Source organism: Salmo salar, chromosome ssa06 (genome assembly GCF_905237065.1).
Source record: "Salmo salar chromosome ssa06, Ssal_v3.1, whole genome shotgun sequence".
In the NCBI taxonomy this organism is placed as follows: Eukaryota; Metazoa; Chordata; class Actinopteri; order Salmoniformes; family Salmonidae; genus Salmo; species Salmo salar.
The window spans coordinates 5,652,440-5,665,043 of record NC_059447.1 but is presented as its reverse complement, the minus strand read 5'-3'; the positions used below and the strand labels follow the sequence as shown (position 1 = coordinate 5,665,043).

The following is a 12,604-nucleotide window of genomic DNA, read 5'->3' as shown; positions in this document are numbered from 1 at the left end:
ATAACCCTGAAGGAGCTGCAAAGCTCCACAGCGGAGATTGGAATATTTGTCCATAGGACCAGTTTAAGCCGTACACTCCACAGAGCTGGGCTTTACGGAAGAGTGGCCAGAAAAAAGTAATTGCTTAATGAAACAAATAAGCAAACACGTTTGGTGTTCGCCAAAAGGAATGTGGCCCCAAACATATGGAAGAAGGTACTCTGGTCAGAAGAGACTAAAATTGAGCTTTTTGGCCATCAAGGAAAACGCTCTGTCTTGCACAAACCCAACACCTCTCATCACCCCGAGAACACCATCCCCACAGTGAAGCATGGTGGTGACAGCATCATGCGGTGTGGGATGTTTTTCATTGGCAGGGACTGGAAAACTGGTCAGATTTGAAGAAATAATGGATGGCGCTACATACAGGGAAATTCTTGAGGGAAACCTGCTTCAGTCTTTCCAGAGATTTGAGACTAGGACTGAGATTCACCTTTCAGCAGGACAATGACTGTAAGCATACAGCTAAAGCAACACTTGAGTGATTTATGGGGAAACATTTAAATGTCTTGGAATGGCCTAGTCAAAGCCCAGACCTCAATCCAATTGAGAATCTGTGGTATGACTTAAAGATTGCTGTACACCAGCGGAACCCATCGAACTTGAAGGAGCTGGAGCAGTTTTGCCTTGAAGAATGGGCAAAAATCCCAGTGGCTAGATGTGACTCGCTTATAAAGACATACCCCAAGAGACTTGCAGCTGTAATTGCTGCAAAAGGTGGTTCTACAAAGTATTGACACTGAGGGGGGTGAATAGTTATGTACGCTCAAGTTTTCCATTTTTTTTGTCTTATTTCTTGTTTGTTTCACAATAAAAAATATTTTGCATCTTCTAAGTGGTAGGCATGTTGTGTAAAACAAATGATACAAACCCCTCAAAAATCAATTTTAATTCCAGGTTGTAAGGCAACAAAATAGGAAAAATGCCAAAGGGGGTGAAAATTTTCGCCATCCACTGTATCTTCCTGGTACGGGACATCCTGTGTATGCACACACATTGTTTTTATTGGCCTAATAGTCAAGAAGAAGGCACAGTGATGCCGAAACGTTGGTGATTTACCCATTACTGGGAGTTTATATATTGATCGTACAACTCTCTTTATTTTTATAGCTAATAGTAAAGACGTCACTTTTTTTAAAGTAGGATGAACACAACCAGTCATTGTCAAATAAATCACTTCAAAAAGCAGACAATACCCGCGCACGTTCATCCACTCTCACATAATTCCAGCATCTGAAACAGTGCAGTGCACCGGCCATTTGATGAATGGGAAAAGGCTATTAAAACACCCAATAGCCTAATGACATTAGACTTATAGCCTGAATGTATTTGTGTTCACATCAAACCACACAACATTTTGGAACGTATTCCACCCTTTATCAAGTCCATTTGCAAATTTGTCATGCGGCTGACAGGCTAATGACAAATGATGGTGTAACAGCCGACAGGTTTTCATGCAGTCTTTGTTTTAATTATTGTGATAGGATCATGTTTTACCAGCTTACTTTCACCCCAGGTATCAATACTCACATGATTGGTGTGTGTGCTTGTGTGCTTGTGTATGAGCGTGTGTGCGTTCGTGTGTGTGTGTTTTGTTTGTGGGGTTGGGTATGCGTGTATGTGTGTTCACCTTGCCGATGACACAGTGTCGTGAGAACTTGTCGAAGTCGACCACAGACAGCAGCAGGGTGCGGCGCTGGGCCTCCAAGAACAGAAGGTCAAAGGTGAACCGCTCCTCAAACACCGGGTTCTGTGTCTTCCTCTTCACCCCCGTCTGAAGAAGAAAAATACTTTATTATTCTTTTTATTTTATTTTATTTAACTAGGCAAGTCAGTTAATAAATCCTCTTAGTGACCACTTCGAGACAGGATCCCGTTAACGAGATCGTTTGACAAAATAGCATGGCGCAAAATTCAAAACAGCAAAAATATCATAATTTCAATTTCTCAAACATACGACTATTTTACACCATTTTAAAGATACACTTCTCCTTGATGTAACCACATTGTCCGATATCAAAAAGGCTTTACAGCGAAAGCAAAACATTAGATTATGTTAGGAGAGTACAAAGACAAAAATAACCACACAGCCATTTTCCAAGCAAGGAGAAATGTCACAAAAACCCAAAACACAGCTAAATGAAGCACTAACCTTTGACGATCTTCATCAGATGACACTCCTAGGACATCATGTTACACAATACATGTATGTTTTGTTTGATAAAGTTCATATTTATATCCAAAAACAGCATTTTACATTGGAGCGTGATGTTCAGAAAATATATTCCCACCCAAAACTTCCGGTAAATTTACAAAAATACTCATCATAAACTTTGACAAAATACATAACAATTATTTTAAGAATTATAGATACAGTACTCCTTTATGCAACCGCTGTGTCAGATTTTAAAATAGCTTTACGAAGAAAGCACATTTTTCAATATTCTGAGTACATAGCTCGCCATCACAGCAAGCTATACAGACACCCGCCAAGTTCGGGGTCACCTAAACTCAGAATTAGTATTATAAATATTCTCTTACCTTTGCTGATCTTCGTCAGAATGCACTCCCAGGACTGCTACATCCACAAGAAATGTTGTTTTTGTTCGAAATAATCCACATTTATGTCCAAATACCTCCGTTTTGTTCTTGCGTTCAGGTCACTATCCAAAGGCATAATGCGCGAGCGTAATTCAAGACACAAAAAGTCAAAATGTTCCATTACCGTATTTAGAAGCATGTCAAACGTTGTTTAAAATCAATCTTTATGGTATTTTTTAACGTACAAATGCGATAATATTCCAACAGGACAATAGCGTATTCATTCAAGGACAAAAAGCAGGAACAGCGCATATCCAATCCTTTTGTCCCCAGGCAGTCCACTCATTGACTGATACTCTGCCCGGTTACAGGAGACGGATGAAACAACTTTCTGAAGGCTTTTGACAGTCAATGGAAGCCTTAGGAAGTGCAACGTGACCCCACAGACACTGTAGTTTCGATAGGGATTAGAAAGAAGAACTACAATTCTCAGATCTTCCACTTCCTGGTTGAATTTTTCTCAGGTTTTTGCCTGCCATATGAGTTCTGTTATACTCACAGACACCATTCAAACAGTTTTAGAAACTTCAGAGTGTTTTCTATCCAAATCTACTAATAATATGCATATCTTAGTTTCTGGGCCAGAGTAGTAACCAGTTTAATTTGGGTACATTTTTCATCCGGCCATGAAAATACTGCCCCCATCCCTAAGAGGTTTTAAGAACAAATCCTTGTTTACAATGACGGCCTACCCTAGCCAAACCCGGACGACGCTGGGCCAATTGTGCGCCGCCCTATGGGACTTCCAATCATGGCCAGTTGTGATACAGCCTGGATTTGAACCAGGGTGTCTGTAGTGACGCCTCTAGCACTGAGATACAGTGCCTTAGACCGCTGCGACACTCGGGAACCCAAGGTGAGGGGGGCCCATTAACTTATAGAAAATGGAAATGTGTATTTATGCTGACAACCCAACCTTGAGCCTGGAAGCAATGGGACTGCGCCCCCGGAGCAATACTTCTAGGTATGATTAAGTGCTTTGCTCAAGGGCACAACAGCAGACAATGGTTTCTAGGATACTGATGCCAGCAACCCTCCAGTTGACAGCTCACTCCACACCATATTTTTCCAGTCAGAGCTGGGATTCAAACCAGCAACCCTCCAGTTGCAGGGCCGCTTCTCTAAGCGCTAAGCTACCTGCCGGGAGTTCTTGTGGTCCGGCAGCAGGCTGATCTTGACGTATGGGTTGGAGTGGGCCATGTCCTGGCGGGCTCCATCACATGTCAGAGGTGGGGGCAGGTCGCGAGCCTCAATGACCCTAACGCCCAGGTGGCCGTTGATTAGGTCATACCTGAGAGGAGAGGGGTATGGGAGAGAGAGAGAGAGGAGGAGATTGGGATGATCAGAGGGAGAGAAAGAGAAAGAGAGGGGGAGAGAGAGAGAGACAGAGAGAGAGAGAGGAGGAGATTGGGATGATCAGAGGGAGAGAAAGAGAGAGCGAGAGGGGGAGAGAGAGACAGAGAGAGAGAGGAGGAGATTGGGATGATCAGAGGGAGAGAAAGAGAGAGGGGGGGAGAGAGAGACAGAGAGAGAGGAGGAGATTGGGATGATCAGAGGGAGAAAAGAGAGAGAAGAGGAGGAGATTGGGGTGATCAGAGGGAGAAAAGAGAGAGAAGAGGAGGAGATTGGGATGATCAGAGGGACATGAAGAAAAGAAACATTAGATGAATGAATGTTTTTCTTATTTTCCTGTATTTATTTCTAGACCTGGGGAAGTTTACAAGCTTATTACTATAATTCTGATTCTAAAATATAAAAGATATAATACAACGTATAAAAGACAATACGTTACTGTGTGCTGAAGTGGAGCATGCCCAGTTGGTATCGTAGCAGAATCTCCTCGTCCGTTAGCGAGTCCACGTCGTCTCCGGATGAGTCCAGAGAGTAGAGGCGTGGCTCCAACTTCCTGAAGTAGTCATCCGCAGGGGGCTGAGGTCGACGCAGCGGCTGGATTACCTCCTTCCTGGGGCCCATGGCCCAGAACTCAATGGGTTTCACATCAACCAGCGGAGAGCTGGGCCTGCGGGCGTCTAGACCTGGGGGAGGGGAGGGGGTGAATAGAGGAGAATATAGTTAGAGGAGAAAAGAGAGAGGAGAGGGGAATGAAGAAGTTAATTCAATCATTTTTTGATTCAGTGGTTCTTAGTGGTTCAGTGTTTCATCCAGTGGTTCTTAGTGGTTAATTGGTTCAGTGGTTCAATACTTAACTCAGTAATTCCTTGGTTCAGTGATTCAGTGTTTCATTCAGTAGTTTAGTATTTAATTGGTTCAGGGGTTCAGTGTTTGATTAATTGGTTCAGTGGTTCAGTAGTTAAGAGTTTGATTCAGAGAGTCAGTGGTTCAGTATTTGATTCAGTAGTTAAGTGGTTAATTGGTTCAGTGTTTGATTCAGTGATTCATTGGATCAGTTGTTCTTACTGGAGAGTTGTTGGACCAGGCTGAAGGTGGATCGGGACATCTCTGAGCTGGACCGTCTCCGGGTCGGAATACTGTCCTGCGGTATTGCCATGGCGTCAACATGAGTGACCCCTGTATAAGTGTCCTTCTCATCCACACACTCGTTCACTCTGAGACGGAGGGAGAGAGAGAGAAACATAGGGAGAGAGGGAGACAGAGAGAGACAGGGAGAGCTTTTGTTACTTCTAGGTTGGACTACTGCAATGCTCTACTTTCCGGCTACCCGGATAAAGCACTAAATAAACTTCAGTTAGTGCTAAATACGGCTGCTAGAATCCTGACTAGAACCCAAAAATGTGATCATATTACATCAGTGCTAGCTTCCCTACACTGGCTTCCTGTTAAGGCAAGAGCTGATTTCAAGGTTTTACTGCTAACCTACAAAGCATTACATGGGCTTGCTCCTACCTATCTTCAGATTTGGTCCTGCCGTACATACCTACACGTACGCTACGGTCACAAGACGCAGGCCTCCTAATTGTCCCTAGAATTTCTAAGCAAACAGCTGGAGGCAGGGCTTTCTCCTATATAGCTCAATTTTTATGGAATGGTCTGCCTACCCATGTGAGAGACGCAGACTCGGTCTCAACCTTTAAGTCTTTACTGAAGACTCATCTCTTCAGTAGGTCCTATGATTGAGTGTAGTCTGGCCCAGGTGTGTGAAGGTGAACAGAAAGGCTACGGAGCAATGAACCGCCCTTGCTGTCTCTGCCTCGCCGGTTCCCCTCTCACCACTGGGATTCTCTGCCTCTAACCCGATTACAGGGGCTGAGTCACTGGCTTACTGGTGTTCTTCCATGCCGTCCCTAGGAGGGGTGCGTCACTTGAGTGGGTTGAGTCACTGACGTGGTCTTCCTGTCTGGGTTGGCGCCCCCCCCTTGGGTTGTGCCGTAGCGGAGATCTTTGTGGGCTATACTCGGCCTTGTCTCAGGACGGTAAGTTGGTGGTTGGAGTTATCCCTCTAGTGGTGTGGGGGCTGTGCTTTGGCAAAGTGGGTGGGGTTATATCATGCCTGTTTGGCCCTGTCCGGGGGTTTCATCGGATGGGGCCACAGTGTCTCCTGACCCCTCCTGTCTCAGCCTCCAGTATTTATGCTGCAGTAGTTTATGAGTCGGGGGGCTAGGGTCAGTCTGTTATATCTGGAGTATTTCTCCTGCCTTATCCGGAATTTAAGTATGCTCTCTCTAATTCTCTCTTTCTCTCTTTCTTTCTCTCTCTCGGAGGACCTGAGCCCTAGGACCATGCCTCAGGACTACCTGGCATGATGACTCCTTGCTGTCCACAGTCCACCTGGCCGAGCTGCTGCTCCAGTTTCAACTGTTTTGCCTGCGGCTATGGAACCCTGACCTGTTCACCGGACGTGCTTCCTGTCCCAGACCTGCTGTTTTTAACTCTTTAGAGACAGTAGGAGCGGTAGAGATACTCTCAATGATCGGCTATGAAAAGCCAACTGACATTTACTCTTGAGGTGCTGACTTGTTGCACCCTCGACAACTACTGTGATTATAATTATTTGACCATGCAGGTCATTTATGAACATTTGAACATCTTGGCCATGTTCTGTTATAATCTCCACCCGGCACAGCCAGAAGAGGACTGGCCACCCCTCATAGCCTGGTTCCTCTCTAGGTTTCTTCCTGGGTTTTGGCCTTTCTAGGGAGTTTTTCCTAGCCACCGTACTTCTACACCTGCATTACCGTAGATTCTGGACTATAAGCCGCAACTTTTTTCCCTGGCTTTGAACCTCGCGGCTTAAACAATGACACAGCTAAGATATGGATTTTTCCCGCTTTCAATTTTTTTGCTCCAAAAAAAACACATTCTGTGACGTGCTCAGTTTTTTGCCGGCATGAAGCTTTCATTAGACCAATGAAATTGCCGAACGGGTTAAGGTCAAACAACTTTTTTGTTTACTGTTTAGATTAAATCGAGCGCTCTCAAACTTCCCATCATTCTGATTACGGTAGTCATTTTGTCACCCTCATCATGGCAAAGACACGGAGAAATGCATATGATGCAGCTTTCAAGTTGAAGGCGATTGATCTGGCTGTTGGAAAAGGAAATAGAGCTGCTGCACGGGAGCTTGGTCTTAATGAGTCGATGATAAGACGTTGGAAACAGCAGCGTGAGGAATTGACTCAGTGCAAAAAGACAACTAAAGCTGCTCATTTTTTATTTTTTGTTACAAGCCGTGTTTCGTTAAAGCCTATTTATTTTTGTTACAAGCCGTGTTTCGTTAAAGCCTGTGTAAAGTTCATTTGTTTCAATGTATCGGTTGGCACCTGCGGCTTGTAGACATGTGCTGCTTATTTATGTTCCAAAAAAATAAAAAAAAATCGGTGGGTGTGGCTTATATTCAGGTGCGCTTAATAGTCCGGAAATTACGGTACTTGCTGTTTGGGGTTTTAGGCTGGGTTTCTGTACAGCACTTTGAGATATCAGCTGATGTAAGAAGGGCGATATAAATACATTTGATTTGATTTGATTTGAGAGAGGGAGAGAGAGAGAAACAGAGGGAGAGGGAGAGAGGGAGACAGAGAGAAAGAGGGAGAGAAACAGATGGAGAGGGAGAGAGGGAGACAGAGAAAGACAGGGAGAGCCAGAGAGAAAGAGGGAGAGAGAGAGAAACAGAGGGAGAGGGAGAGAGGGAGACAGAGAGAAAGAGGGAGAGAGAGAGAAACAGAGGGAAAGGGAGAGAGGGAGACAGAGAGAAAGACAGGGAGAGCCAGAGAGAAAGAGGGAGAGAGAGAGAGAAACAGAGGGAGAGGGAGAGATTGAGACAGAGAAACAGAGGGAGAGAGAGAAAGACAGGGAGATCCAGAGTGAAAGAGGGAGAGAGAGAGAGAGAGAGAGAGAGAGAGAGAGAGAGAGAGAAACAGATGGATAGAGGGAGACAGAGAGAGAGCGAGAAACACTTGAACCTCGATCTACTACAGGTGGTCCATGGCCTGATCTCCCCCCAAATAATACATTTTGTTTATGAATATTACTAACAGCAACAGATTAAACTCTTTTTGGCCAAGGGATCCATGAAATAAGTTTAGAGGGTGTAATAGAATGCAATACAATGGAATATTATTAATTTACAAGATTCTGTTCTTAACCCTGGGCAACATGGGCCTGGGAGGCTCACAGAGACATTAGTATCCACAGTACTCTGTTCTTAACCCTGGGCAACATGGGCCTGGGAGGCTCACAGAGACATTAGTATCCACAGTACTCTGTTCTTAACCCTGGGCAACATGGGCCTGGGAGGCTCACAGAGACATTAGTATCCATAGTATTCTGTTCTTAACCCTGGGCAACATGGGCCTGGGAGGCTCACAGAGACATTAGTATCCACAGTACTCTGTTCTTAACCCTGGGCAACATGGGCCTGGGAGGCTCACAGAGACATTAGTATCCACAGTACTCTGTTCTTAACCCTGGGCAACATGGGCCTGGGAGGCTCACAGAGACATTAGTATCCACAGTACTCTGTTCTTAACCCTGGGCAACATGGGCCTGGGAGGCTCACAGAGACATTAGTATCCACAGTATTCTGTTCTTAACCCTGGGAAACATGGGCCTGGGAGGCTCACAGAGACATTAGTATCCACAGTACTCTGTTCTTAACCCTGGGCAACATGGGCCTGGGAGGCTCACAGAGACATTAGTATCCACAGTATTCTGTTCTTAACCCTGGGAAACATGGGCCTGGGAGGCTCACAGAGACATTAGTATGCACAGTATTCTGTTCTTAACCCTGGGCAACATGGGCCTGGGAGGCTCACAGAGACATTAGTATCCACAGTATTCTGTTCTTAACCCTGGGCAACATGGGCCTGGGAGGCTCACAGAGACATTAGTATCCACAGTATTCTGTTCTTAACCCTGGGCAACATGGGCCTGGGAGGCTCACAGAGACATTAGTATCCATAGTATTCTGTTCTTAACCCTGGGCAACATGGGCCTGGGAGGCTCACAGAGACATTAGTATCCACAGTATTCTGTTCTTAACCCTGGGAAACATGGGCCTGGGAGGCTCACAGAGACATTAGTATCCACAGTACTCTGTTCTTAACCCTGGGCAACATGGGCCTGGGAGGCTCACAGAGACATTAGTATCCACAGTACTCTGTTCTTAACCCTGGGCAACATGGGCCTGGGAGGCTCACAGAGACATTAGTATCCACAGTACTCTGTTCTTAACCCTGGGCAACATGGGCCTGGGAGGCTCACAGAGACATTAGTATCCACAGTACTCTGTTCTTAACCCTGGGCAACATGGGCCTGGGAGGCTCACAGGGATATTAGTATCCACAGTATTCTGTTCTTAACCCTGGGCAACATGGGCCTGGGAGGCTCACAGAGACATTAGTATCCACAGTATTCTGTTCTTAACCCTGGGCAACATGGGCCTGGGAGGCTCACAGGGATATTGGTATCCACAGTACTCCACCAATTATCCATTTTTCAACTCAATACTTGTTGTATTCTCTAATTGTTTGTTGAATTTGTTTAAACATAAATGCGCTGTACTGTTCTGATTAAGAGGGGGTCCCTGATGGATTTGCATCAGTCACAAAAGGGGTCAGAAGCCCTTGTCTACCACACATTGGTGGTACCTGCCAACTCAGAGTATGGAGCTCCTCTGGGTCCATGTGAAGGACAAGAAACATGTGTTATTGGCTAATGTGGTCGAAATGTTCCTTATCCTTCAACTGGGGAAATCAGACAGCTATATAACAACGACGTCATCATAACTACTCTCTCTCTCTGTGTGTGTGTGTGTGTGTGTGTGTGTGTGTGTGTGTGTGTGTGTGTGTGTGTGTGTGTGTGTGTGTGTGTGTGTGTGTGTGTGTGTGTGTGTGTGTGTGTGTGTGTGTGTGTGTGTGTGTGCTAACGGCTTTCTGGCAGGATTAACTGATTGTTTCCATGAGCGATAGTGATACTTCTGTAAACACAGCTGTCACTGGCTGCATCTCATAGGGGTGGCAGGGAGCCTAGCGGTTAGAGCGCGGGGCCAGGAACCCAAAGGTCACTAGCTCGAGTCCTCGAGCTTGCGCATACTTCAGAAAAAGTAAAGATACCTTAATAAAAAATGACTTAGGTGAAAGTCACCCAGTAAAGTTATATTTGAGCGAAAGTATTTGGTTTTAAATATACTTAAGTAACAAAATTAAATCTAAGTGCTTTATCAAAAAAAGAAACAAAAGCAAAACGCAGCATCATCGGGGATGATTTCTGATTTCTGTTTTTGGAAAGTGACATATCTTGAAAACTTGAGGGCTGACAAGTAGTACTTTTAAATATTTTTACTTAAGTACTTTGCACGACTGCACTTAACCCTAATTGCTCCAGGGTCGCCGTTGATAATGGCTGATCCTGGCAGAGGGGGAGTTGAGACATGAAAAAATAACATTTTAAATAGGACAAGTATAAGCACCTACCTTATTATTAAATGGGATGCAGCCACTATGCAGCTGATGTAGAATATCTCTAATAACTACTGACAATTTATATCAGAATATCTCTAATAACTACTGACACTTTACCCCGGGATATCTCTAATAACTACTGACACTTTACACCAGCATATCTCTAACTACTGACACTTTACACCAGAATATGTCTAATAACTACTGACAATTTATATCAGAATATCTCTAATAACTACTGACACTTTACCCTGGGAAATCTCTAATAACTACTGACACTTTACACCAGAATATCTCTAATAACTACTGACACTTTACACCAGAATATCTCTAATAACTACTGACACTTTACACCAGAATATCTCTAATAACTACTGACACTTTACACCAGAATATCTCTAATAACTACTGACACTTTACAACAGAATATCTCTAATAACTACTGACACTTTACACCAGAATATCTCTAATAACTACTGACACTTTACACCAGAATATCTCTAATAACTACTGACACTTTACACCAGAATATCTCTAATAACTACTGACACTTTACACCAGAATATCTCTAATAACTACTGACACTTTACACCAGAATATCTCTAATAACTACTGACACTTTACCCCAGAATATCTCTAATAACTACTGACACTTTACACCAGAATATCTCTAATAACTACTGACACTTTACCCCAGAATATCTCTAATAACTACTGACACTTTACACCAGAATATCTCTAATAACTACTGACACTTTACAACAGAATATCTCTAATAACTACTGACACTTTACACCAGAATATCTCTAATAACTACTGACACTTTACACCAGAATATTTCTAATAACTACTGACACTTTACCCCAGAATATCTGTAATAACTACTGACACTTTACACCAGAATATCTGTAATAACTACTGACACTTTACACCAGAATATCTCTAATAACTACTGACACTTTACACCAGAATATCTCTAATAACTACTGACACTTTACACCAGAATATCTCTAATAACTACTGACACTTTACACCAGAATATCTCTAATAACTACTGACACTTTACACCAGAAAATCTCTAATAACTACTGACACTTTACACCAGAATATCTCTAATAACTACTGACACTTTACACCAGAATATCTCTAATAACTACTGACACTTTACACCAGAATATCTCTAATAACTACTGACACTTTACACCAGAATATCTCTAATAACTACTGACACTTTACACCAGAATATCTCTAATAACTACTGACACTTTACACCAGAATATCTCTAATAACTACTGACACTTTACCCCAGAATATCTCTAATAACTACTGACACTTTACACCAGAATATCTCTAATAACTACTGACACTTTACACCAGAATATCTCTAATAACTACTGACACTTTACACCAGAATATCTCTAATAACTACTGAAACTTTACACCAGAATATCTCTAATAACTACTGACACTTTACACCAGAATATCTCTAATAACTACTGACACTTTACACCAGAATATCTCTAATAACTACTGACACTTTACACCAGAATATCTCTAATAACTACTGACACTTTACACCAGAATATCTCTAATAACTACTGACACTTTACACCAGAATATCTCTAATAACTACTGACACTTTACACCAGAATATCTGTAATAACTACTGACACTTTACACCAGAATATCTCTAATAACTACTGACACTTTACACCAGAATATCTCTAATAACTACTGACACTTTACCCCAGAATATCTCTAATAACTACTGACACTTTACACCAGAATATCTCTAATAACTACTGACACTTTACACCAGAATATCTCTAATAACTACTGACACTTTACACCAGAATATCTCTAATAACTACTGACACTTTACACCAGAATATCTCTAATAACTACTGACACTTTACACCAGAATATCTCTAATAACTACTGACACTTTACCCCAGAATATCTCTAATAACTACTGACACTTTACCCCAGAATATCTCTAATAACTACTGACACTTTACCCCAGAATATCTCTAATAACTACTGACACTTTACCCCAGAATATCTCTAATAACTACTGACACTTTACC

The 12,604-nt window shown here is 43.0% G+C and overlaps 1 protein-coding gene across 2 annotated transcripts in view; it reads right to left on the bottom strand.

The window, feature by feature from the left end:
* The window catches only part of LOC106601971 (synaptotagmin XVII), a 99,863-nt gene that overhangs the window by 61,273 nt on the left and 25,986 nt on the right, over window positions 1–12,604 (bottom strand). For both annotated transcript variants that reach the window (XM_045719638.1, XM_045719639.1), the window contains 4 exons: window positions 5,059–5,207; window positions 4,433–4,676; window positions 3,778–3,931; window positions 1,670–1,813 (listed from right to left, as the gene is read on the bottom strand). In XM_045719638.1, coding sequence (XP_045575594.1) covers window positions 1,670–1,813; window positions 3,778–3,931; window positions 4,433–4,676; window positions 5,059–5,207 — 691 coding nt within the window. The remainder of the gene's footprint in view (window positions 1–1,669; window positions 1,814–3,777; window positions 3,932–4,432; window positions 4,677–5,058; window positions 5,208–12,604) is intronic.